This window comes from Solenopsis invicta, chromosome 15 (genome assembly GCF_016802725.1).
Source record: "Solenopsis invicta isolate M01_SB chromosome 15, UNIL_Sinv_3.0, whole genome shotgun sequence".
Taxonomy (NCBI): domain Eukaryota; kingdom Metazoa; phylum Arthropoda; class Insecta; order Hymenoptera; family Formicidae; genus Solenopsis; species Solenopsis invicta.
In genome coordinates, this window is record NC_052678.1 from 9,339,260 (window position 1) to 9,365,853 (window position 26,594).

General features: G+C 39.8%; 2 protein-coding genes across 3 annotated transcripts in view; one reads left to right on the plus strand and one right to left on the minus strand.

Moving 5' to 3' along the window:
• Positions 1-5,970, plus strand: LOC105205889 (protein obstructor-E). The gene is made up of 4 exons (XM_011175427.3): positions 1-1,749; positions 3,726-4,007; positions 4,531-4,924; positions 5,473-5,970. The coding sequence occupies exons 1-4, from the start codon at positions 1,482-1,484 to the stop codon at positions 5,525-5,527; spliced, it is 999 nt and encodes a 332-aa protein (XP_011173729.1). The 5' UTR covers positions 1-1,481; the 3' UTR covers positions 5,528-5,970.
• A 427-nt stretch (positions 5,971-6,397) lies between these two features.
• Positions 6,398-26,594, minus strand: part of LOC105205890 (serine-rich adhesin for platelets) — a 70,911-nt gene continuing 50,714 nt past the window's right edge. For both annotated transcript variants that reach the window (XM_026138547.2, XM_039457914.1), the window contains exons 3-7: positions 17,697-17,758; positions 17,452-17,575; positions 16,254-16,410; positions 13,558-14,269; positions 6,398-12,128 (exon numbers count right to left, since the gene is read on the minus strand). In XM_026138547.2, the coding sequence (XP_025994332.2) occupies positions 7,884-12,128; positions 13,558-14,269; positions 16,254-16,410; positions 17,452-17,575; positions 17,697-17,758 (5,300 nt within the window). In that variant the 3' untranslated portion in view covers positions 6,398-7,883. The remainder of the gene's footprint in view (positions 12,129-13,557; positions 14,270-16,253; positions 16,411-17,451; positions 17,576-17,696; positions 17,759-26,594) is intronic.

Here is a 26,594-nt window from a genome sequence, read left to right on the forward strand (position 1 = left end):
ACTCTGATTCTTTAATTCTTCATAATGTTAATAATAATAAAGTATAGTAGATAAAATAATAAAATAATAAAATAATAATAATAATAATATTCTGGATTTTAAATGATAGACCGTTCAAAATGGGTGCAACAATGACCTAGTTTAATTATCGAACATCAATCTTCATTCTGTGTTGACCAATTGATTTTGCCACGAAACGTTCGTATCTCAATCATAAATATCTCAATCGAAAATCGAACGCGTAAAATTCCGTCGTCGTGAAAATTCCTGACTCATTGAATCTAATACGATGTTACATGGTGAAATATGAGGAATTATTGCTCGATGACACGCGAAATATTCGGGGAATTGCCAATAATGTAATCAGACGTTGGCGCGTGTCGCACGACGTAAAAGACCACTACCACTAGACGTCCACCTTCCACATTCGAGGTGACTCGTTCTCGTCGCTATGAGGAAAATGTCAAGGCTCCATTCTCGAAGCGAGATGCTCTTCTCCTCCGGTACGCAAACATCCGTGTTTTTCGTCTCTTTTAGTATCTCCAAATGGGAACAATAGAGAAATCATGGTAAAAGATTATAAACAATTAAAAAAAAAAATTTATCTTGTTTCTTCACACGAAAAATTTGGCTTTTCCTCTGAAAACAGAAAAAAAAAGAAATAAAACGTGCATCAAAAATATGTTTCTGATAATTATAATAAGCGAATCCTCACTTGTATTACGAAGATTAGAATTTAATTTTATCAACATTAAATAACTCACTTATTTTTTCTTTGCGTAAAAAGGTGCGTCGAATCGCAACAAAAGTGCCACATACAAAATGCGTATTTATGTTTAGAACTCATTGAGTTATAATAGCACGCTGTGACCATCATTCTTAATGTAAATTATATTTACGCACCAATCTACGCAATTATGGCTGCTATGTATGAATCATGAAGAAAAGCGCAGTACGCGCATAAACGTGCGTCTGTAAACGACGCGTGCTGCTCTTTATTGGATATAAAAAAAAGACCCGGCTCTACTCGACGATTACTATCCTCGTTTCGAGGAGATGGACAAGGCTGGTTGCGGATGACATTTATCTCTCTTTATCCTGACATTCAAGCCCGAGCCAGCAGAGCCTCCGATTTCAGAATCATTGTAAAAGGATAAAGAGTACCGGTTGTTAAAGTTGTTACTATAAACAAAAAACGACAGTATTTAGGAAATTGCATAAAACAATTTTCTACGTCGATTCTCCTCCTGAAATAAAAATCTAATTTGTAAATCTAAAAATGTTATTAACTATTATCAGAATCAAATTTGAAATAAAATTACGTATGGCGCAATTAATAAATTTTGTACGGCGGATTGACGGGCTGCATCTCAATCGTTTTCTAACTCCGTGTTGCATTCCAAGTCGAGACAGAACGCAGAATAAATGAGTCGTTCGAAGCGGAGCGACGTGTCTTCGGCTTTTCGGCTACGACGGACGTCATGGACAGCAGGGTCCCTTTTACTTTGAGAGGAAGACGCGCGCCGATCTCCATCGGCGAGCGAAGAGACGCGGCTATCTTCTCCCGCTCTCATCCGCGCGCGAAGATGATAAAAGCATGCCGGGTGGCGGCGGCGGATCGTAGTCTTCCTTTCGGGATCGGGCCAGAAGGAACGTGGATTTCAACGACGACGACGGATGAGACCAAGATGGCCTCGAAACCGATCGTCCATTTGCTAATCGCCTGCGGCGTTCTCGCCGCGACAACGTGTGAGTAAAAGTTTACCCTGCGGTGCTCTCCCGTACGTTCGAGAAAGTGAAAAAATATCGTCATTCGTTCGCCGATCGCGAAAAACAAGGACCATCATCGTCGTTTCTGTCGTTCTTTTTTAATTTCAGTGATGTGATCTCTTTCTGACAGCACAAGTGTAACTCTCTCTCAGATTCTCTGTGTGTTAGGATTAAAAATGGCGCAATCTCGATAAATCTATTTCTATGTACGAATTTTATTAACATCAGTTCTTCTTTTCTTCTTCTTTTTTTTTGTCAGCAGATGGTCAGTTTTTTCAAAAATTCGGACGTTATTTCAAGCAACTTAAATGGATTATAACAAAAAAACAGAGAGTCAGAACAGTATTTACAAATCAAAAAGCGTACATGAAATTTTGATACTGAGTTTAATTTAATTAATTTCTAATAATTAAACACCAAAAGTTTAATTTGTAAATAATTGGTCTGACCTATCACAATATACCAGACGTACATTTCTAGTTAAGTTTCTAGTAGATTTGACATCTCCGCCAAATTGAAGCTTTTCCATCCAGGAATACGTGTTTTCAATGTAGCTATATATTATGTAACATTATGTAATATTACGCAAGTAATTACGATACGTAATTCAGGTAGCTTAACAAGGTTGGCTAAACTCCAGGGCGCTTAGGAAATTTGTGTACATCCATCCAATTTTATAAATGCAACGCGGCCTGAATAGCAGCTCGCTGCCATATTACTATACGTATGCTCGGTCACGAGCGCATCGGTAATTTGTATGCGATGCGCTCGCACGCTGTCGGGGAAATGAATTTTTAAGCTTAAAACTTAGACACGCGTGAATATTAATCTTCCGCTGTAGCACAGTGTTAGATCTGTAACAGCTATTATATAAATAAGATAAAGCGATGCGATTGACGTTATAATTAAAAACAAAAGAAATGTTTTTTTCCTCCATTTTTATTGCGGGAGTAGCCCGATTAACGCACGATGCGCATTTCAATGGCTTTTAACCGCAGAAGTTTTTTCGACCTTCGGACTGAAGGAGACTCGCCGATAGGGACTGGGATTAATGCTCGTCCTTGTCGGCTTAACGACGGATAATCGAGTTTGTAATCAGCGAAACTTTCTCTCTCGTTGTTTGCACTCATTACCTTGCGCAATTCCTGTTCCGTGGAAATATGTCTCGGGAAATCTCACCGAGAATAACGATCGCCGCGCCGGTTTTCGTGCCCAGAACCATCATCGTTGTGCCTTGGCCTTCCTCGAATCTGATAGTCGGTGTTTTTTGGGAGCCTCTGACTGTGTCGCTTCAGCTCATTAATATTGAGGAGGGACGCAGCATCGAAGAAAATTCCTCGTACAAATTAATTTCATTCGTAGCGTAATTATTTCTCGTCTATTCCTAGAAAATCCTCGCTGGTTTCGTTTTATCTCTTGAAAAGCATCTTCGGACCGATCAAGCCCCGATGATACTTGGCTGCAAATCGGTTACAAGTGCGTTGCGCAAGCGATGCGCAGGTAGCGTTAATATATGCAGCATCTTTGTAGAGGTCGAGTGATCGCCGGCGACTGCCGAACTTTCGCCGTCGAGTGATAATCACATACGTTGCGTTACGACTTATCGATACTCTCCAGACAGACTCGTTTGACGAGTTTCATGCGCAACATTAAATTAAATCAGTGTCTCGAAATCGGCTTCATTCCGCGAATTTAGTAGCTGGAATTATGGAAGAAAGAGAGAAAAAAACATTCTATGCGCATAACACACTTTTACTTGCATACGATCGTTCGATAAAAACATTTTAATTTTTTTGTGAAAATAACTAGGCAACTAAATTAATTTAATTATTTTATACAGTTTAATTTGCTCTAATCGAGATATCGAACAGACGTGAATATCTACGCAATATAAAAAGAATATATGTACATACCCAAACTAAGAACTTTCTTAAAACAATTTACTATTTTTACAGCGCTTAATCAAAACAGCAGATCATTTTCAAATCAGCTATTTGACAATCAGCTGAATCGCATTCAGCAACAATATTCGCCGAAACGTGGCTCGTCCGCATCGTGTCCGGAGAGGAACGGCCGTTACCCGATGCACAATCAGTGCGACGGTTACATCGAGTGCATCGATGGAATTGCCGAAGAAAAACTGTGTCCCGAGGGCTTGTTTTTCAACCCTGAAGCGCGCTTCAATTATCCCTGCGGATATCCCATCGACATAGACTGCACGGGCAGGCCAAATTTGCGTGAGTCCCTCATAATTATTTTATTACAAATTTTCTATTTCTAAACTTTAATGATAGACTAAAAATAATGACAAAATTCTTTTTGTATAAATAATTTAAACATGTAAGATGAATTATGTAAAATTTTGTGAATCTGAGCTTAGCTGTTCTGTAAATAAGTTTATTAATTAATTAATTTGTACTTTGTACATTATATACAATATATAAAAAATTCAAATTTTCATCATTATTTTTCTTTATTACATTTTCATTAAAAGACACCTTTACTTATTAAAATGACTTTTGATTCATATAGGAAATTGCCGCAAAAGTTTTTGTACTTTTCAACGCAATACAGAACAATCTGTAATTTTTTTGCAATATTTTCATTATTTTGAAAATATGTGTAATCCATCTTTAAATAGTTCATCGCATTTTAAAATCGTTAAAATTCCAATGAAAGAAGTTCCGATAAATCAAGCTTGAGTTACATCAAAGCGCGATTGAGTGACAAAATTGAATAACGCTATTAAATTTTCTTTAGAGCCGGCAGCTCCGACCAACGATTGTCCTCATCAATACGGTTACTTCAAGATCGGCGATCATCAGCATTGCGGTCAGTTTATGAATTGCGTGGACGGCAGGGGTTACGTGTTTGATTGTCCGGAGGGTCTGGCCTTCAATCCGCAGACCTATCGATGCGACTGGCCGGATCAAGTACCAGATTGTGATGCCGAGACTTTCCTTGGCTTCCGTTGCCCGGAGGTGAAGAGCGGTTTCTTCTTGGACACCGAGATTAAGTTTTATCGTAGCCCAGCCGACTGCCATCATTATTACATCTGCGTAAATGGCCGTCCAAGATTACAAAATTGCGGCATTGGAAATGCCTACAACGAACTTATCGATGCCTGCGATGCTGCGGAAAATGTCACCGGCTGGTGAGTGATATAAAAATGTTTTTTTTTATTCTTTAGTGATGCACTTCTTAGGATGCACTTTTTTCATTTGTATTTATTATGTAATTTAATTTAAATATATAATATATTTTTTGGTTTGTCATTGTAACACTAAAAATATACATACATGGAAAGGACAATTTTGCTGAAATATAGATCTAAAAATAATTATGTTAAATTATTAAAAAATCTATATTGAACGTTTAAACTGATTGTTAGACTGATAAAACTTTCTGCACCAGTATTATCATGCTTGAATCTCTCACATAATGATTTTGATAATTCAATATAAAATTATTTTTTAATTTGTATCTAGCTAAATTATTAGATACTAAAGTAAAATTGTTGTTTACGTGTAAAAATGTCTAAAAATATTTAAAAAAAATTCTTACTAAAAATACAAAATATTTTTTTCATTAAATAATAAGCTAATTTATTATTTATTACGCTCTAAGAGTTTTCTTTTAACTTTTTATGTTAATAAAAATAAGAAATTAAATATTTAATTAAACTTAACATTCTTTTTTCAGCGAACATGAAGCAATAGCGAGAACTACTCCATACCAACAGACAAGGCTTTTTTAAATTTTGATAAAATTGAAGAACGGAAGCGGAAACTGATAGCGCAATAATTCTGAAGAAATAGCGATCAAGATCGCAGCAATTTTTGATACAATACATTTTTGACACGACAAAACTGCATACGTGACTACAAATAATAATCCATAAAATTATGATTTAAAAATGCGTTATGTTGATTGATAAGAACAAAATACAAATCCAATTGCCATACGTGCGTTGATGCCATAAATAGTGTGTATGTATATACTATTACTTAAGAATATAAATTTTATGTAGAATACTGTTAAAACTTTTAATAAATAAAAGTGTAAAAATATTTATCTTCCACCAAACACCCTTTACAGGCAATTATTTTTATAATTAAAGCGCAAAATTACACACTGGCATCGTTTTGTGGCATTGAGTTCTACAATTGACAATTTATTCTAGTAAATTTTATCTAACAATGAATCAAATGTGCTAACAATTTTCTTAAAAGTTTTCTTGGCGGTAAATTCTTGTTATTGAAATTAAGTTCGAAACCGTTTGTTGAACTTTAACAAACCATTTAACAACAATAAGGTAAATCTACACATGAATATTATGGCTCAATTTCAATCAAAAAACAGTACTGTTTCAAGATACATTTAGTAATTGAAAATAGTGTGTCACCAGATTGATATTTTTCCTCTCTTTTTCTCTCTCTCTCTCTCGAAAATAAATTGAGAAAAAGAAATGTCGAAGAGAAAAATTTACCTAGAAAATTTACTTTAAATAACTAATGTGTTTTCGTCGAATCTCACCTCATTCGATTCAATTTATATTTAAATAGTTTGCACATTTCTGAAAGATAGTGCAAGGGATTTTTAAAAGAGAGAATGAATATCACATGCGTATAGAATATACAATTATTATTGACATAGTACAGTTGCTTAAAAAATATATAATAGATACAAATTTGGACGTGCGTGTGAAACGTATCCTCGCGACGTATATGCACACGCAGTAAATTATTAATAACGAGTTACCAGCTCATTTGGCGGCACGCACAAATTTCCTAGATTCTATCTAAACTAAATTGCTAGAGATGTTTCGGAGTAAGGTCGCAAAAAAAATATACATCTACACTTTATCTACGGTTGACTTAAAGACGCACTCGTTTCCGCTCGTAATTGAAGCGCGCTAATTAGTAATAGGAAATTAAGAGCTTTACGAGAGGTAACGCGAATCGTCCGATCGGCATTACGTTACGGGTGTGCCGCTGTTGCGCCTGATAGCAGAATACGTGTAATTGAATATACGAATTATGCAAACTGTAAGCCGTTGATCTCTCTTCCTTCGGCTTTCTCGTATGTCGTTGCAATGCATCCGTTAACTCGACTACACGTCTTGCAATGTCTTTACTTCGAGATATCTACCGTTTATCGAGCTACTTTCGTATCTAAACGTTTGAGCAATGACGTTTCATCTAATTGCACTTTTGATACCGTGACGAATTAATTCGACGATAAATGATGCGATCGCCTATGCATGCGCTATTCAGTTCGATATATTCCGGTATATACACGACAATTAATATTATTTAAATCTATAAAAAAATATAATTTCGAAAAATTCTTTATCAAAAGTATTTTATACGAAATTTATAAGAATCTTCTATTAAAAATACTTTTATCCCACTGACGTGAGTACAGTGCAATCGCAAATGTTTTATCAAAAATATATTCGTCTTCGTCTCTCGATGAAAAATCGTTTATTCGGCCAAAAGGCGGTTGCTAATTCGTTATCGCGCTGCGTACGAGCAAGACGCTAAGAGCACGGATAAACCGTAAGGTGTAGTTTCTTCGGCAATATTCGGCAATATTCAGAAATTCACGCTTCGTGTTTCTGAATCATCCGCGCGATTGAATAATTGCGATATAAATCGCTACGCGCGATTGTCTCCAACTCAATGTCTCTCGCGCCAAGGACACACGTCTCGAGGACAACGTAGGAACCGACTTCTTTGCTCTCTTACTTAACGCTAACGATAAGTGCGACTTCTTTTGTTCAGGTGCACGAGACACCGCGCCGACGGTGTGCGTCCTCGCTTCCCTCTCGGATCGACGGATTGCGAGTCGATCGGAGCGCATTAACTTTAATAAGTGTGAATCCAGCGCGAGGCGCTATGGCAATTGGCTTAGGAGAAGAAGGAAGCCCCTTCTTCTTCAGAATATTCTTACGTGTTGTATTAAAAAAAGAAAGGAAGTAAATATATAAATACGCTAAGGAGTCCTAGAGGATTCACGAATTACCAAAATCAACGGGATCGAGGAAACATGAGATTCGAAGAACACGAAACGGCGGAGCGTCCCTTATTTCCTCTCCCGAGGAAATGCTCTCACCAGGAGCGATTTCGGCACTTTCGATTGCGCACGTCGTGACGGCAGCTCTGCGTCACCTCGTCGAACGCCGTGCCTTCCTCGCACACGAATCGGAAGTCCAGCACCTGTCGCGAGGTGAAACCGGGCGAGCAGTAGTGGAACAATCGACAGTCCCTGATGTCGCCATAGAAGCGATACATCTCCTTCTCCAGGCAATTGAAGCTCGGATGCTTCCGTGATTTCACGGGCTTCCGACCGCTCGATTTAAGAATCGCGGCTTCCATCGACGCAACGGTGTCGGCGTCTACCACCTTGGGCAAGATGGTCGTTTTGATCGAAACCGACGTCGCGCGTTCGGGAATCGGAGGAATCGAAGAAATCGAAGAGGTTTCCTGTTGATAGACTTTGGAAGTGGAAGCTGTCGTGGTGATCTCCGTTACTTCGCGATACTTTTCGGTACTCTTCGTAATCTCAACGGACTTTTCAGGTAGCAACGTCGTCGTTGGTAAAACGGTCGTCACGAAAATATTCTCCGTCGTTTCTTGCGATTTAGCATTCATCTCCGTCGTTTGCTCGGCGGAAGATGCAAGGATAGACGATTTAGATAGAGAATAAGGAGTGAAAGCGTCAATATTCGTGGTCGTGGTTGCCGTATCGACGTTCTGCGAAGAGTTAGTTGAAGTATTCTGCTCGGACGAGCTCGAAAGTTGATCCTCCTTGTCTGTCTGATCGTTCTTCACGGGAGGATCAAGGGATATATGTTCGTCCCTTTCTAGTTTACTCTCGAGGTTGTTTTCTTCGCTTCTGCTGGACTCTTCCGCTGTTATTGTCGTCGTCGCTGCCACTGTTGTCGTTGGCGTCGCCATCGTCGTCGCTGCCACTGTTGTCGTTGTCGTTAGCGTCGCCGTCGTCGTCGCTGTCTCTGTCATCGTCGTTGCTGCGGCCGTAGTAGTCACCGTCGTCGTTTCTGCCGTCGCCGTCGTCATCGTCATAGGCTCAGTCATCATTTCTAAATTCTCCGTGTTCAATTTTTCTTCAGTAGTAAGTATAGTAGTAGTAGTAGGTTCGATGGTAGATTTTCGCGATAAAACGAGCTTCCTGATCGTCGGCTTTGGAGCCAAATCATTGTAAGTTTTAAGCGGTTTCGATGGCTTCGGATTAAATAGACCCACTCTCGGCTTGATTACGACCGGATTCGGGGTTGTTGTAGGAGGGCTGTAAGCGTAAATCCTCCTATTTCCAGTAGGCTTGAAGAGTTTCGGCGGAGTGGCACGAGGAGTGGTAGTCGATCGACGAGTGAAACTCTTCGGTCGAGGGGTGGTGATCGTGGTTGTAATTGTGCTCGATGCCGTTGTCGACGATGCTGTTGTGGTCAACGGTGTAGTGGTCGATGCTACCGTTGTGAGTGACGCTACCGTTGTGATTGACGCTGCCGTTGTAGTCGACGCTGCCAATGTAGTCAACGCTGCCGTTGTGGTCGACAAAGTTGTCATTTCCTGAAGATCATTGATCTTCGTGACATCTACCGCATACTCCGTTTGCGTTTCCGTCTCGACACTATCGTCGGTCTGCTGCGTCTCTATATTTTTCGTACGATTAGGATCTTTCATTAACGTATCTTCCTTCTTCTTGTCATTCTTCTCTTCTTTCTCTTTATTCTTATCCTGCTCGGATTCTTCTGATCTCATCGTGGTTTCCGTCCCTTTGTAATTCTCCGGTTCGTAATTGTCGTCAACGTAGTCGTGAGCACCGCTCTCGTCGGATCTCGCCGACGTCTCTTCCGTTGTTTCAATGATATCTTTGTCGTCCGACAGCGGAAGTTCGTCCGTGAATTTCAGAACACCCTCGGTACTGCCATCGGTCTCCTCGGCCGAAGTCGTGAGATCTTCCAAAGAATCAATGTATTCCTCGAAATTTGTGTAATCCGCGAGCGTGGTGGAACCCTCGGTACTTTCCGTCTCCCTGTAATCTTCTTGGATGCCGCGCGTACTCTCCGCGGACGATTCCGTTGTATCTTGATACTCGTTCAATTCTTCGGAATTTACCTCCTCGCTATATCTCGAAGTTAAACCTTCTTCGTTCGAAACATCGGTGCTCGATCTCTCGCTTGAGTCCTCGCGATAAAACGATTCTTCTTGCTCCAAGTTACCTTCACGAGAACTCACAACTTCGTCAGAAGTGCTAGGTATGTCTTGAGAGCTCTCTTCAGTTTCTCCTACATATGTACTCGTGTCGGCTTCATCATCGTCTGGAAATACATATTCCATGGAAGAAAATCCCTCGTCATAGACGCTCGTGACTTCTGTTGTTTCCGCTTCTTCCATGCTTCGCGGATTCTCGGTGAAGAAAGTTGTATCTTCCTCATCTGTACTTTGCGTGTAATCCGTCAATTTCGTTTCCCGTTTTCCTTCCTTCGTTTCATCACGTAGATCCGAACTCTGCGTGTGATTCTCCATAATCTGGTGATCGAATGATCGCTCCAACTCCTTATTCTTGCTGATGTCGCTGCTTTTGCTGTCCTGCGAACTCATCGTGTTGCGTTGGTCAATCGCTCTCATATCAACTTGTTTAAAAGTTTGCGATTCTGTTTCCCCGAAAATGGTGCTATCAATTTGATCCGTAACTTTTGTCTCGAAAGGTGCGACAGACGAGGTTACAGTAGTAGTAGAAGTAGTAGTAGGAATAGTAGTCGTATCAACAATAGTAGCAGCAATATTATTAGGAGTAGTAGTTATTTGTTCCATATCTTCTTTTTGCTGAATTGCCTCCGTCACTTCGAAGTTTTCCGTTTTCTGCTGCCTTATTCTCGAAGATATGCGTCTTCTCGAGGACCTCGATCGAGAACCATTCCTTCTCGGGCTAGATTTGCGTTCTCCGCTGCCTCCGGTACCTTTTTGCTTGATCGTCTCGCGCGGAACTACCAGTTGTCTTTCCTCGCCAGCAATGGAGTTCGATCGCTTTTCCGATTCATTTTTTATTAGATGTCCCACGATTTGTTCTCTATGCGCAACTTTCTTGTTGGCCTTCGACGTTGCGTTGTGCGTGCCAGATTTCGTTCCCTCTTCAATGATAATCTCGATGGGTGCGTCAGTCTTTGCGGACGTGGCTTTCTCTTTGAAATCATTATCGAGTATTATTATGTCTATAACGTCTTCCCGAGAGTCCTTCTTTCGTGGACGAGCGGTCGTAGTTTCGGTGTAATTTTCAAGTTCTAATTCTGACGTATGCTTAATGTGCTTTTCGTTATTAGGCAATTTTTCAGCACTAACTACTGGAGCCGAATCTTCCTCCTCATCTTCATCCGTATCTTTATTTAAACTCAAGTGTTTTGAACCTTCTGTCTTTAAATCTTCTAAGTAATTATTTTTTTTTATCGTATTGTCGTCCACAGACTTTACAGATGTCGTAACAAAAGTTTCGTTATTTATCCCAACACGTTTGGTACTATTTTTAATTTCTCCAGTATCGTTACGAGAGGTATCTTCATTCGCTTCATTACTAAATAAGATATCCCTAAATTTTATCAGACTCTCTCTGAGAGCTCGAAAATCTTCAATGTTGATCTTGGCACGAGTGCTTCCTTTGTTTGTCGCATTATCTTCATTCCCGCAAGGTTCGTTCTTTCGTATCGCCTTGAAGTCTCCGTCTTCTCGACTGTCTACTCCGTAAATGAAGTGATAGGGTTGCTCGAGCGATCGTTTCCCACGTGAGACTCCCATCTCCTCCCTCGTGTCTTGTCGATTTTTGCGAATTTTTGGAACATCGCGATAAAAGGGATCGAAGGACTCGTCACCTTCCTTGTAGTCATCATAACTGGCTGGTATAGTCGGTAACGGCAACGTTACCAATTGCGTGGTGTTCAGTGGTCTGCCAGATTCGTCACTCACGCTCGCCTTCGCCGTGACGATCACCCGGGACTGCGAAGGTAGCAAAGGTGATGGATTCTGCACGATTCTCTGGATATCCGGCGGCGGTAGATTTATAGTGATCTGATGGGGCTTAAGCTGCGACACCGTCACGCCCGGCGACACGTGAATGTGTTGGGTAACTTGGTGAGTAACCGACGACTGCGAGGGCTTCGGTGAAGGCCTCGGTGTCGGATAGAATGATCGGACAGTCGTCTCAACCGTAGCCGGGGTCGGCAGGAAGTTACCTGATATCCTCTGCTGCTGTTGCTGCTGAGACTTTTGGCTTGTTTTGGTCTGCACTGTTCGGGACGACTCTTGTTGGCTCGGCACCGGAGATATCGTCAGCTTAGAAATCTAATAAATAATAAAACATAAAAAAAAACTTGAACAATATTTTCAAAAAGTTTTACTTTTAAGGAGGTTCTCTAGTCTTTTCACACAATATAAAATAATGTTTTTCTTCAAACGGTGTTTATACATGATTTATTAGAAAGCAAAAACTTTGGCGCAACCTTTATGAAGTTGAATATAGATAAAGTTAAATAAAGTTAAAGCAATCAAACAGTCGATAGAGCCGTCTTTAAAATAGTGATTACGAATTATTTAAAACATAATAAGAGTAAGAAAAAATGTTCAAGAATTATATACAATTTTTTTTGGTAATGCCATACTAGTAAAAATGTGCAACAATGCTCGCTATTACACTTAAATTATTACAATAAAAAATTCTTTTTTAATTTTTTCTACATCGATATTTATAAATATTGTAAAGGAAATATTTTTGAAAAACAAATTGTAGTTTTTATTGTTTAAACTTTGTTTATTATTAGACAAAACATGTGCGCGCTAAAAAGCTTTTAATATTACATAATTTCATACAAATTACAAATTTAATATTTCACAATTGACCTCTCAATACACTTAGTCAAGATACGCGATCTCCGTGATGACAGTTGCTCAAGAAGTTAGCGCAGTGAGAGAACTAATCAACAAGACAACTAATATAAATCTCATGTTTGTGTTACAGTATCACCGCAGCTTTGTGGCTAAGTAACTTCGCTTGTCGTGCATCGGGTTGGTAAGTCAAAAATTCTTTTATATTTAATGCTCTGCAAATATCCTACGCGGAACAAAGAAAAGGATATTGAAATAAAGAGTTTGGTAATAGCCGTACAATATTGGGTGAAATAACTTTAGACAATTATATATATTAATATTATACATAGTCGCGATCTCCGCGATGACAGTCGCACATGAAGTTAGCGCAGCGAAAGAATCAATCGACATCGCGGAAAAAGATGATGATACATACCATTTAAGTTGAATTAGATTACACAATTTTTAAATATTATTTATTTTTAAGTAAATACCACTTGTATTAGAATAAGATTTAAAAAAAAAAAAAAAAATACAGTGCTCTTTGAGTTTTATAAGGAAGCTTACATTTATCTTGTCGTACTTAGACGTCCAACAATGCCAAGTCTTTGTATTTAAAAAATTTCCGAATTTCTGCAATGGTCCTCGATTTATTGCAATGCCTCTAGAATTAGCGTAATGCCTCGGCCAATGCAGTTATTTCTAAAAGCAATATATTAATTGCCATTTAATAATGACATAAGTTCTTTTGTTAAAAGATATAATTAAATGAAAAGTGAAAATTATGTGTGACTCCTTTCTATTTTTTTTAAATCTAGAGAACCTCCTTAAACCGACCTATCGAAATGCAGTACTATTTCTAATATTATAAAGTTTTAAACGATTAAACGTAAAATCTTGCGCATACCTTGCCTTTGTTCGCCGACTGTATCGCCTCCAGTGCCCTTATTTCCTGCTCTTGATCCTCATCGCTGTCGTCGCGATAGTCAGTGGTCTCGCGCGGATTGTTGCTGTGGACGGTGAAGTGTTCGGTGGTGCTCGCAATTCCGTGATTATGAAAGATGGGGTTGATCAAGGCCGCTGGGCTGTTCTCGTTGCTATTGAGGAGCGTCTGTATCGTGGGGGACGTCGCGCGGAACAGCGGCGTCACGGTGGACGGTTCGCTGTGAATGATCTGCGGCGGCGGGCCTACCGTCGAGCTGTACCTGATTTGATGGATCTGCGGCGGGGGCGGTGGGGGTGGCGCCGGTGGCACGGTCGTCGAGCTTACGCCGCCTTGATTGCTGAACAACTGGTAGGACGTGGCCTGATTGCTGGTGCGCTCACCGCCGTTGTGGAAGATGTACTGGTGATGGTAGCCACCGTTTTTGTCGTCGTACAGCGATTTGGACTGGCTCGTGTGCACCTGGGGGAACGGCGGCTGCGGTTGATAGTGCTGCGGATAGCCGGCCGGATGCTGGAAGGAACCGCTGGCGGCCGTGGTGGACGATTTGCTGGGTCGGGACGTCGTAGTGCTGGTCGTGCTGGTCGTACTGGGTCGCGCCGAGGTAGTTCGCAGCTGATGATCCTCTATCGAGTCGATCGTCAGATCGTCCTCGTCCTCGCCGTTCTCGTGCAAGCTGCGAACAACGCAGGAAACGGACGTGCGACATGTTAAAAGCGTTAGATTGATGGTGACGAGTTGCAACATTGTCTCGCGAACGCGTGACTCTCGATAGGGCTTTTGCATAGATTTACGAAACTAGATATTACGCTAGATATTACATTACACGTGACAACGTATCGCTACCCGGTGATTTATACGCTGCGATCTCGATACCTGTCCCGATATGGCGAGCAGGTATTTTTATCCATTCGCCATCTGGCCGCGCGTCGCCGCGTCGCGTTATAAATTCTTGGGAAGAAAATCGTAGTCGTTAACGGATGCTCGGGTATCGCGACGCGATGCACACCCGAGCGTCAGCGGTTCGCGAGATAACCGCCCCAAGGTAACGACCGTTAATCGTCGGACAACGCTGACGCATGGGTAATAACGTGTAAGGTGTAAGACGCGGGCGGAGCGAGGTCGGAGGGTCAGTCCCCGAGGGTAAAATGAGCGGCGCGGGAAGAACGAGATTTACTGTCGACCGAAAATAGAAGTCGTGGAGAGATGAGACGACTTCGTCGAACGGCGTATAAATTTCGTCCGTCGTGACAGTTAATCGTTATAATTTTTATCTGCGTACACCCCGCGGCCGTGGGGAGAGAACACCGGCATTCCTGGGATGCTGTGCGGAGGAGAGCCGTTGAAATATTTATGGGTATACGTACGCATACTCATACGTGCCTTTTACGCGACGGGATCGGCTGTTTCAAGATGCTGAAGCAGTTCCCGAGGTGCGTTTGTACGGAAAAATGCGCATGCATCGCGGCCTGTTGTCTGCAGATCTGCGCGTCTGGAAACGCGAGCCTGAGATACGCCGAGCGACACCGCGCCGTTTTGTTTTCGCTGCGCGAACATTACGCGATCGTATTTCCGAGAGTGTTGCTTTGGACATTACGCAAACGGAACGAAGCCGGAAAAATGTAGCAATTCGCGAATTGCCAGCGAAAATTTCTGAAATGCGGCGACTCGATATTACCTCGTGTACAGGGTGTCCCACGACGTTCGTTTTAACGGGGAAGAGCGATTGCCTTCAATAACGTAAATTATTCTTTACCAATCGAGAATTGATTGAAAATTTTGAGCTAAAGTTCTTTTTTTATTTTTTATATCTTGGGCGTTAAATTAAAATTAAATTTCTGAAAAAAGTAGAATTTGAGAAACAAATTTCGTAAAAATTTATTCACATTTTAAGCTCCAATAATCTCTATCGATATTGTCTTTATTTATATTTGCGCAAAACTCTATTCCACAGAACATAAATTACGTCGAACTGGGAAGGCATGTTCGGTATGTCTTCGTTCCTTACGAAACGTAAAGTGAACGTCCGAGTCTACCGGGAATTGCGGCCGTATTCGACACCTTGTATATGATCGGCTAAGCAATCAGTGTGTGCAACAACTTCTTTCATTCGACAGCCAGTTTCTACTCGCATTTGCATCGATGTGAAACCGGAAAATAGATTAGTGACCGACTCGCCGTGTCATTAATGGAATTTTCAGAAAGTGGGAATTATCATTAACCCTTTGACACTATATTTTCTTACGCTCATTAAAGCACCGTGTAAATCACTACCTTCTGTCGATAAATGTGAAAAAAAACTGAATTATGATCACGTTAGTAAATATAATAAGACAAGACGCAAATTGCGTTCTTACATTGAAAAAAGTGTCCTTGTTAAATGTATTTAGTAAAAAACACAATATAAACAAAATGTCTTAACAATTATAGCTAGATCTTTGTGCTGATATTTATTATACAATGTGTATCTTTTCTAAGTTTATTAAACAACGCGCCAAATAGATTTTTTGGTCATAACACAATTCTAAGTTGAACAAAAATTAATACCTAATGTCACGTTTATTAAATAGAAAATCAATTTAATAGTAAACGATGCTGACTCGCATCTGAATATGAGAACCTTCAGATAATGCAACCAATTGTTTTCGATGTAAAATTACCTGAGCGTCACAGCGTTGTTGCCGTAGAGCTCCAGATTCAGATTGTAGAATCGCTCGCTCTTACTGCAGTCGACCTCGTCAACCCTCTCGCAGACTCTGGTCTCCTGGTCGAAGACGGTCCCGTTCAGACAGAGGAATTTTATGTCCATAATCTCGTCTGAAACCAAGTCTCACGGTGAAGAAGAGGGTCATTATTCGGGGATGCTCTAGATTCATGGGTTCGTAGCTTCACGTTCGCTCGACTGCCAATCGTTTCCTGATACCAATGTCACTCAATTCAATCAAAAACGGTTAGTAAATTACGCCATCTCATAAGCTGCGTACAATTTATTTATACGCTGTGTAACATCAATTCAACTCTGTAAAATTGGTTCCGTCTTTAAAACGCGATGGAGATGTCTCTTCGATTTTTCCGGTTGAGATCACTCGCGCTTCCACCGAGAGAGCGATTTATCTGCGCAAAGACGTTTCTCGCATATTTCGGAAGACACACACATTTGCGCTACATTCTCCGAAAGGAGAAACCTACTACACGCGTCTCGCGTCCTCGATCCAGTCCATAAAGTCGATTTTGTACAAGCTATTATGCAAATTGTTTTATATGTCACGTATTCACGTGGCGCGACGAGGGAGTCGGAGCTGGCTGTTTGCATCCGGGGCCGAGGGCCGACGATTTATCAGGCACGGTTCCGGATTAGAGTTGGAATTAGAAATTGTTTAATTAATAGCAGCGCTAGCCTATTTAGGATCGGCAAATATATCGACGGTAAGTAGATCGTTTCGAAACGATCGAAGGCTGCCCATCGAAGTTTTGCAATCGATCGCGGGAGATCGTTCACGGCGAGAATGTCACGGTCGTCGAAGAACGTTTACTGACCTAAGCCGAGAGTCTGGCTTTGATTCGTCAAGAGAAATAGGTCTCTTTGTCGTGCGAATTCGATCTTCAGAATTTTAACTCATTAGTTAAAACTTTCGATCGTGACTTTTACCAAAAAAAATTGCCAGTAAAATGAAGCGATAAATGTTCCTTTTATCAACGAACTATTGGATAGCGTGGATCTTGATGAGCTTGCAATTTAATTAATATCATATTAAGTAGCATCATTTTCAGTATGATTGATTTTACTTTTTTGTTATAATGTAAATGATTTTTTTTTATCAATTATTTGGGAATACCGCCTTCATAATGCAGAACTACCTTTCTGGCCGATGGTGCAGACGTGAAACATTTGACAGCCCGCCTCGACGTCCGCGTAGTATCCGCCTATCACCTTTCCTTGACACGAGAAATTCGTCTCCGGCAGGTTGTCAAAGTCCAGATACTTGAAAAGCAGAAATCGACGCTTCAGTGAAGAGAAAATTCAGCTGCTGTTCGCAGCGACACTTGTTTAAAAAGCGTTAATTTTTCCTTCAGATTTATTCGATTAACATTCGGACACTTACGCCAGGTTCCCCCGCGCTGCATAACAAACGGCCATGACGAAAGTCGAGAATCGACACGAAAACTGAAAAAAGAAGAGAAAACAAAAATTATATTATGTCGAATAACATAATAAATAAAATAATGAAAAAAATTTGCAGGATTAAAATGTAATTTGCATCCAAAATAAATTATTTATATTGTTATATTTATCAAACTCTCGAAAAAAGATTCTCTAGTCCACCAGCCCAACTTTTAGTAAATCAAATACGTTCTTGACATTTTCTAAAAAATGCAATGTCGTCTATTCTCAGTAGAGTGTTTTCCTCGAGCTTGACTTTCGGTCATACACGCGTTCTCCCACGGTACTCTTTAAATTGTGCATCGTTCAATAGATACGGTGAGATAACAAAAGCTATCGTTGCCGAAAGTTGAAGAAAAAAAATTCTGCGGTCTCCACCATCTCATTCGGCGCAGCCAAGTCATGCAATTTACGTGGAGATAATTTATGCGGTTTCACAATCGGGCCCGGGGTCTCCGGTGAACCCCGTTGCACCAGTTGCAGCTATAATTATGCACAACTATCGTCACGCACCGACGATAGGTTAATGCACCAGAGTGCTCCATAAATTCGAGTTTGCTAGTTCGATCTGCTACCGTTACAAATACAACATAATCCGGCGTAACTGCAGTGTTACATAAACGCTATCGGGCAGAATAAAATGTCACAAAGCCAGCGAGAGATTGGAGACGATAGACTAAATGTTAATAGAGCGAGTGTGCGAAAGATGATTGAAGAAATAAAAATTATTCGTACTTAAAAATAATAATTTACGCTCAAATTCACACTTACAAACACACATTTCGTGCTTCTGACAAAATGTATTTTTCACTTTAAATGAAATGAAAGACGTTCCGCAAAAAATTGGATGGAAGACACGATATAACAAAAAAGTAATGAGATATTAGAGTAGGCAACTTTCACCTCGCTTATCTAACACGTGCCAGGCAGGTGTTAATTGTTACCGTCAGATTAAATTATATTCTTCACTCCGGCTATGTTTCGTGGTTCGTTGCGGCATGCTAATAGCCCTCTGGGCTATTCAAATTGCCAGATCCATACTTTTTGTCGATAAAGATTTATGTAACGCAATTTATAATTGATTTACAGTATATCGTTTCAACGGCCCGTCAGCGTGTTAAAGCGTAATGTTACAATATATATATATATATATATATATATATATATATATATATATATATGAGCTTATATTATTATTTTTTGACATATATATGCGTTACGAGACATTGTATAAATTTTATTTATATAATTTTATTTTATTTTCGCAATAAACGTTTAATGCTATTAAATGTGAAACATATTTAAGCAGCTTCGTAAGATAGTACTTTTAAATTCCTAAAATACCGTTAACATTCTTGAGTTTATTGACGATAGGGCAATTAATCTATCTACTAATTATATTTCCGGTTGAGCGCCTTTAGCGCCTACTTTCATCCATTCCACTCTACAATTTGACCGTGAAGCGCTACCTTGCTGGCAATCCGCACCTGCTCGACAATACGTGTTCGTGTTAACTCGCAGCTTGTAGTTTCTGTAAAACGCGTCGAGGCCTTTTATCGAAACCTACGTGCGACTTTTAATTCGCAATCCTCAAAGACAAACGGGCCTTTCACCGTGTGTGGCGCTCGTGTAAAATATATATTCCGCGTGCTCTCCTAGCGCGAGGCCGCGCTCGCTCTCGATATACAATTATGTAATTCGGATAAAAAGGCGAAGGGATAGAGGAGAGAACGCGTCGAAACGGCATGTGGCGTAAGCCGGCGCGAAACAAAAAGCGGCGGCACGTCCGACACGCCCGTCATCGTCATCATTCGGACGTTTCGCCGATTATTTTTTACATACGCTGACCTTTCCTTCGACGGCACGACACGACACGACGGCCCGGCGGCGACGTCATACGACGGTTAGTTTCCATCAGTTTCACCGCGGGCAAAGTCGTTATTAATGCTACATAGCTTTCTCGAGGTGAAAGAATATCCATCTTCATCGATTTCGTTCGACTCACGGGATACGAAAACAGACGCGCGGCCGCCTCTGCATTAAACATGACTATGCTCTTTTGGTATTATTTTGACAATTGATTATTCCATACATATCCCACGCGGATATGACAAGGCATAATGTACAATATTTCTGTAATAACAGATTTAAGGAAAAATTTATTTTCGTGTACAGCCATTTGTCTTGTTTGTTATTTTACATTAAATGTACCATTTCTTCTTGGCAAAAAAGAACCAAAGTAAAAAAAGAACCAAAGTAAATAAAATTGAAGGATTTCCTACAAAAATCAAACAAGTGCATTTTTTATTTTATTTTTATTTGAGTCATTGTGCGAACTCATTCTCTATCACTATTCTGTGGTACCAACTCTTTGTTACATCGTGAAATTTTTTTAGCGAAAATCAAACAGAAAATGGAAAATATAAATATAAAAATAAGTAGTAAAAATATAAAATCCATAGATTTTTAATTTTTCTTTTTTAAATAGTTTCTGAAAATATTAATCAAAGTCTATTATATGTTCGGAGAAAAATTACTGTATTTATTGAATAAACGGTTTAAAGACGAGATATTTTTTATTTCTTGAAAATTTATCATCTCGAGCTTGTCTGGTTTTTGTAGGAAACTCTTCAGGTATCTTCTAACATTAGACGTGTGCTAAATAATTGTTTTATAGCTTCACGTCCGTGAACTGCTCATGAACTTGAACAGCGGTGCTAAACTCACTACTCAAACTGAATTACAAACTGTTCGAATTACAAAAGAAAGCGAAATACGATTAGGAAAACTGAGAGTGCAAAAGGGCTACGTGGATCGAGGATGCCACGTAAACCACGTCTCGTGTATGAGAGACTAAAAAAAGGGAAAGGAGGAAGAAATGGAAAGCGTGATCGCGGCACACGTCAGGATTCCACGATAGAAACCGAAATTTCATAAATAATTCCTCGGGCATACCGCGCTCGGCCGACTGTAACGAAGTTCCTTAAAATTCTTGGGCGTTCCTCTTCGTTTTGCGCTGATCTAATTGCGCCGGCCATGGACTTCTGTTTTCATTAATCGCGGACGACTCGCTTTTCCTTGCCGCACGAAGCAACGAGGCAGTGTTCTCCTTTCGCTCTATCTCGCCCGGCACCCAAAACATTTGGAAAACGCATTTTCGAGTTCAAATTGTTACGATCATGGTTTTGTAATCGCGCCGCAATGTTACGGACTTGTCGAAAAATGTGCGAGAAACGTGCTGGTGTCAATGTAATAACTTAATTCAAAAGCAATAATTTTGAAGCATTTGAACTTAATTTGAAAGCATTGCGACAGAATCCGAAAGAAAAGATGAATCACAGGCCATTATTTCAATATTTGATTTACATCTTTTTTAGCCTGTAAGACTAACAGCTTGAAATAGTTACAAATTAACATTCTACATGCGTAGGTAGCATATTAATCCAGCTACCAGCTTTAACAAGTCAGATGTGACAGTAAAAGTAATTTGTTATGATTCATGTATGCAACGCGATATCTGCTACTTTAAATATCTACTTACATGCTTCTATCTTGACTCTTAATTTATTTATAACTTACATATTTTATCACGAAAGTCATTTAAATTTTGTTTTCGCTACTTTTTTTTAGATGCAGTATAAAACGTTAAGAATGTAAGTGTCACACATCTCAAAGTACCAAAAATATAAAAATTTCAAAGTAGAAAGATTTTTGACCGTTACTGTAACAACAAAACTCAAACAAGAACGCCTTCTACGGTCGCAGCTAGATCTCCGTGCTTGTATTGTTTGTGTGATTTTATATACTTTTCTCAAATTCAATGAACTGCGCGCCGAATTATTTTTTCAGTCATTACACAGCTCTACATTGAACAAGATTTAATAATATTACGTATTATTAAGATTGAAATTAATATTAATCCTTTTTCTTCCTAAAAAATTGTAAAGAAATTTAGGAACATTACAAGCACGGAGATCTAGCTGCGACCGTAGAAGGCGTTCTTGTTTGAGTTATATAAAAATTTCATTTTATTATTACGTCAGAGTATCTGTGTAAAATTTGACCATAATTCTCTTATTGGTTTAAAAGTCATTTAATTTCTTTTTGTTTTTTATTCTTATATAAAATCGAGTTTTATAGCACTTAATTGATGAGAAAGTAGCATAACGAATTCAAACAAATTTTATGCATGTACTCGTACTAATAAAACTCTAATAAATATTCGTGCAAAAGTTCATTTGGATTCACTAACCCGTTTAAAAATTATTCATCTAAAACTGCAATAAAATATGACCATTCACACTGCATAAGTTATTATAAGCATAATTATTCGTTATTTTATTCTCTTTGCAGCTAGTTTCATAGTTAAAATTTACGAACGAAATTTTTTTATCATTGACAAAAAGAGGAATATCTAAAAAATTGCAGTTTTTAATTTCGATAATTTTTAACTGACATTATATAGTTTTAAATATCAAAAATTCTGTCGAAAAAATTCGTTTAACGTTTCGAGATTTACGAATAAGAGACCTTTCAGTCTCATGATTTTCCCGGAAGTGCAAACTATCATTAGCTATCGCCAAACACGGAATTCGCGACGATGCATTTTCGAATTCTTTCGTGGGTGGCAGAAAAACACAGACCGCCGCAACATGTTTATTCCGTGTTGTCGCGATCATCACGGTCGTTAATCATCGTCACGATTATTTCCTGATATCGCGGCCGCGCCGTGCATCTCTCCGGCGACGTAACGATGGACGAAGGAGCACGTGTCCGGCGCATCACACGCATTACGGACGGCGGCGCGCGGTGATAATCAATCCGACTTTCGTTCATCGCAATCTTCGCTTAACGACGCGCCCGGGAAAGATGCGGGAGAGACGCAAAAATTCCACGACCCACCGAGCGACGTATCGCCGTAACGTGTTTTGCGTTATAGGTAGGCACGTGTAACGGTCCAGATGTATATGTATACGGTCGCTCATTTCTTTTCTCACCGACGCGCGACGCGCGCAATAGCAGAGGCGTATCCGAAGAAGCTATAGAGGCCGGTGATATAATCCCTTAACGCGTAACACCTGTGTGAATCCCGTGACATTTAGAGCTGCGAGCTTTAGTCCGTCGCCTCGTCTTTGCGCGCGCGATCTTTGATTTCGTCGATAAATTATCTCGATATCATCCTATCTATCGTCCTAAGTCTGTCCGCAGCATCTCGGAGCTCAATGAGTGGACCATTTCATAAGAGCGCGCGCGCGTCTCGCGGACGACGTGAAAGCGCGCGGATCCTCCCACGCGGACGACCGCTGTCCTCGGCACGAGGCAAGATCTTATCGATCTTTATGACGCTTTATTGCCGAGCAATCAGAAAAGACTTATATATAATTGGGTAATCTGTTAATTAGATGAGATAGCGATCGTTCGAGAGTCTCAGAGACAAACGATCGTTAGAAAAGCGGCGAGAAGGTATTAAGTATGGGAACGTGTCTCTTCCTTCTTTCAGTGAACCTTCGTTTCAACTACGAAGAGAATTTTCTTTTTTTTATTTACTTTGAAAATCACAGTCGTTGTAACAAACAACGTTGTATTTCGATGAATTTTATGTGATTTTAAGCAGTAAAATATAAAATATATATATAGTAAATATTAATAAATCAGAGAAAATCATATATAAAATTCTTTAAAATATAACGTTGTTCCACGAATATGATTTTCAGAATAAATTTACACATGTTTACTACACATATTTTATATTTTAATACAGTAAAATATAAAATATGTTTCATCATTTTAAATAAACTAAATACTAAGTAGCAGTAAATGTATACGATATCTTATACACATTTTACAATACAACGTATTTTTAATCTGATTTGTTTTATTTCTAAAGGTATATAAGAGAGATAATCGTATTACATTATATTAAAAAAGAAAGACTGGATAAATTTGTTAGATTAAGGCAGGCGGTTTTTTTTTACATTGTTTCTACAACTCGCGCAGGACAAAATGTCGAATCTCACCATCGCGAAATGACTTAATTAATATCGGTGATCGAATCGGCGAGAAATCGAAAGTAAGCTGGCTCGGACGGTCGCTCGAAATGAACCATGGATCGATCGATCGTGTATTGGCAAACGGTTCCGCGATCGAGATGGACCAATGAGCGTGGACCGGGGAGAAGGGGAGGGGGGCGGCGCTTTTGTTCGCGTCGGCGGCGCGGCGTGCCGATAATAATCGGCGAGTCTGCGGGGGCGATAAATGGCGATTACACGCTCTCGTACGCCCATATGCGGTTAATTAACGGTTAATCGTTAGTCGCGAGCAAGTCCGACAGTGAGAGATTCATTTTAGCCCGAAGCTTCCGCAATCGTCGCGGCACAGTAATTAATTCCGCTCTCCTTCCTTTCGCGAATATTAATTGCGTCTGCATGGAAATAAATCGCGGATTCGCTCGGGCATCGGCGATGAGTATTGCCCAATCGGCCTTGTATACGTTAGTTTATAGGTCGTTCGCGTAAATGTTAATTGAAGTCAAAGCTCAGCTACTTTTACGTGTTTTTTTTTTTTTTTTTAATTGCATTTATGCTTGGGAAGAAATGAAGAAGAATCTCGATTTCATCTAACGCGTTTACGCGAACGCGCGGCCTTGTGGAAAGAAACGAACGACTTGGGGCAGCAAAATTTGTAGCAGTGCAGTAAAGGTAACTCGGGTAACTCTTCGCAAATTGTCCGTTTCCATTACAATTAACGGAGACAGCGATGGGCTTTATTTTGTATCCTTTTATGCATAATGACATTTTGATAGTTTTAATTCGCATTTGCGTCCTGTTCGATTTCGAAATCGACAATCATTGCAACTTTGTATATGCTTTGCTCCCCAGATCCTCTCTCTCTCTGTCTCTGTCTCTCTTTCTTTCTCTGGAACGAAGACGTCTCAAACTCCGATTATCGCAATCTAACCGTCACTACCATTACCGTAATATTACCGTTACAGTAGCGTCGCTCCGACGGCGTTACTCCATCAGGTAGGAGTATTGCTCAATTCTCCTCCGGCGGCTCATCTCGGGGAGCTAGTTTCCCCACTCTCCCCCTCACGATTCCACGGGCTGCACCATATACTTTTTACCCGCGCGAAACCATTCTTTACTGCGGATGATTACTGTGATCGAGCGAGAAGGAAATCAAATTATTGCCGGTGCATCGAGACGCCACGTCAATTATACGCGCATCTCACTACCCGGCCATTTCGATTTTTTTTTTATTCACGAAACACTGTACCAGCGCAATATCGCCGTAACTCTCGATATTACACGGCTATGATCAAGAGGCCCGCGAGTGGACGCCAGCTGATGTTAATTAACACCTCGCTGTGATTAGATTTAAGCACGCGGGCATTCTCGATCGTGTCGATTACGTTTCGCTGGAAATTATTGCGTCATGATTCATCTAATATTCGCAGCTTCGCGTATACTTAAAGTATCCACTTACATCTCTTTGATTAAGTTCAAAACCGAGAAAAACAAGGTAAGAAATGGTTAATACACCAGCAATTTATAAAATGATAAATAATAACTATATTGAATCTCAATTAGACGAAAAGAGCATATTTAATTAATATGTACACATTTCGGATTTTATTTCTCCTTCTTCAGCGTAATTGACATTAAACATAATTAACAGTTAAAACAAGACCATTAGATAATTAATGAGAGTCGGCAATATTAAACATTAAAATAATAAGAACTCTAAATACTGGTTCTTATTGATAATTCATTCTGATAGTCTTGTTTTAACTGTATTAATTGTGTCTAATGTAAATTATGCTGAAGAGAGACAAGCAAAGCTCAAAATGTATATATGTATTAATTGGTCACAGTTATTCAATCCATAAAGTTCGTTTCGGGAAAAACGCAAATATTTTATGTGATTTAAAAATGTAGATAAAAAACTGTTTTTTATTAACTTTAAGTGTATATTAGGCTTGAATCTTTCTTGTTTAATATAAGAATATATACGGACTACCGATTACAATAATTCAAATAAATCAATAAATTTTGTGAGATCTCAGATCGATGTTTCTTGCATAACTATGGCCAATTATTTTCGTACTCTTTATCTAATTAAGATTCAATATAGTAATTAATTATTATCCTGTAAATTATTCATATATATTATACCATTTCTTTATTTTGTTCGTTTTTGTCCGTAGCTTATTAATTTTATAATTTAGTGATTTAGCAATTTGTTCTTGTACTAAAAAAAAAAATTTTATCGTCGGAAAGTTCCTTCTATGCTTGTCAATCGTGGATCGTTCGATTAGAATCTGTTCTCTCAGATCGCGGAAATGCGACGAGCGATGCGTGAGCACCGCGTATCTGAGCATCTTAAAGATGGGCACGTACGAGGAAGAGCCGCGATACGTCCCCCGCGATTTTACTATGGCCCCGAAAGGGCACGCCGGTGCGCATTGCGGAATCGCGTAAGAAGAGCACCTTTCACCTTCCGCGAGCTCACATAGATCGCCTTTATGTCGATACGTCGGCGATTACCAGCGTAATTTACGACGTCCGTCGGTATTCAACGAGTATCGACGCACAAAAACAGATGTTCCCCGTGTACACAGCGGTGAATTTCGATTACCGATCTCCGTAATATCAAACTCCGTTAATTAAACGCCGATCGAATTCTTTGGAAAATTTACATTAGACTCGCATCAAGATTTACCTTCGTTATGTGAAATTTTTCGTTCTACGATTTTGTCACCAAAATACTTGACGTCGAGAACTCCAAACTCTCCAGAAATGTTTTATAACAATAATTTATTGGCGTTTGATTTGTATAG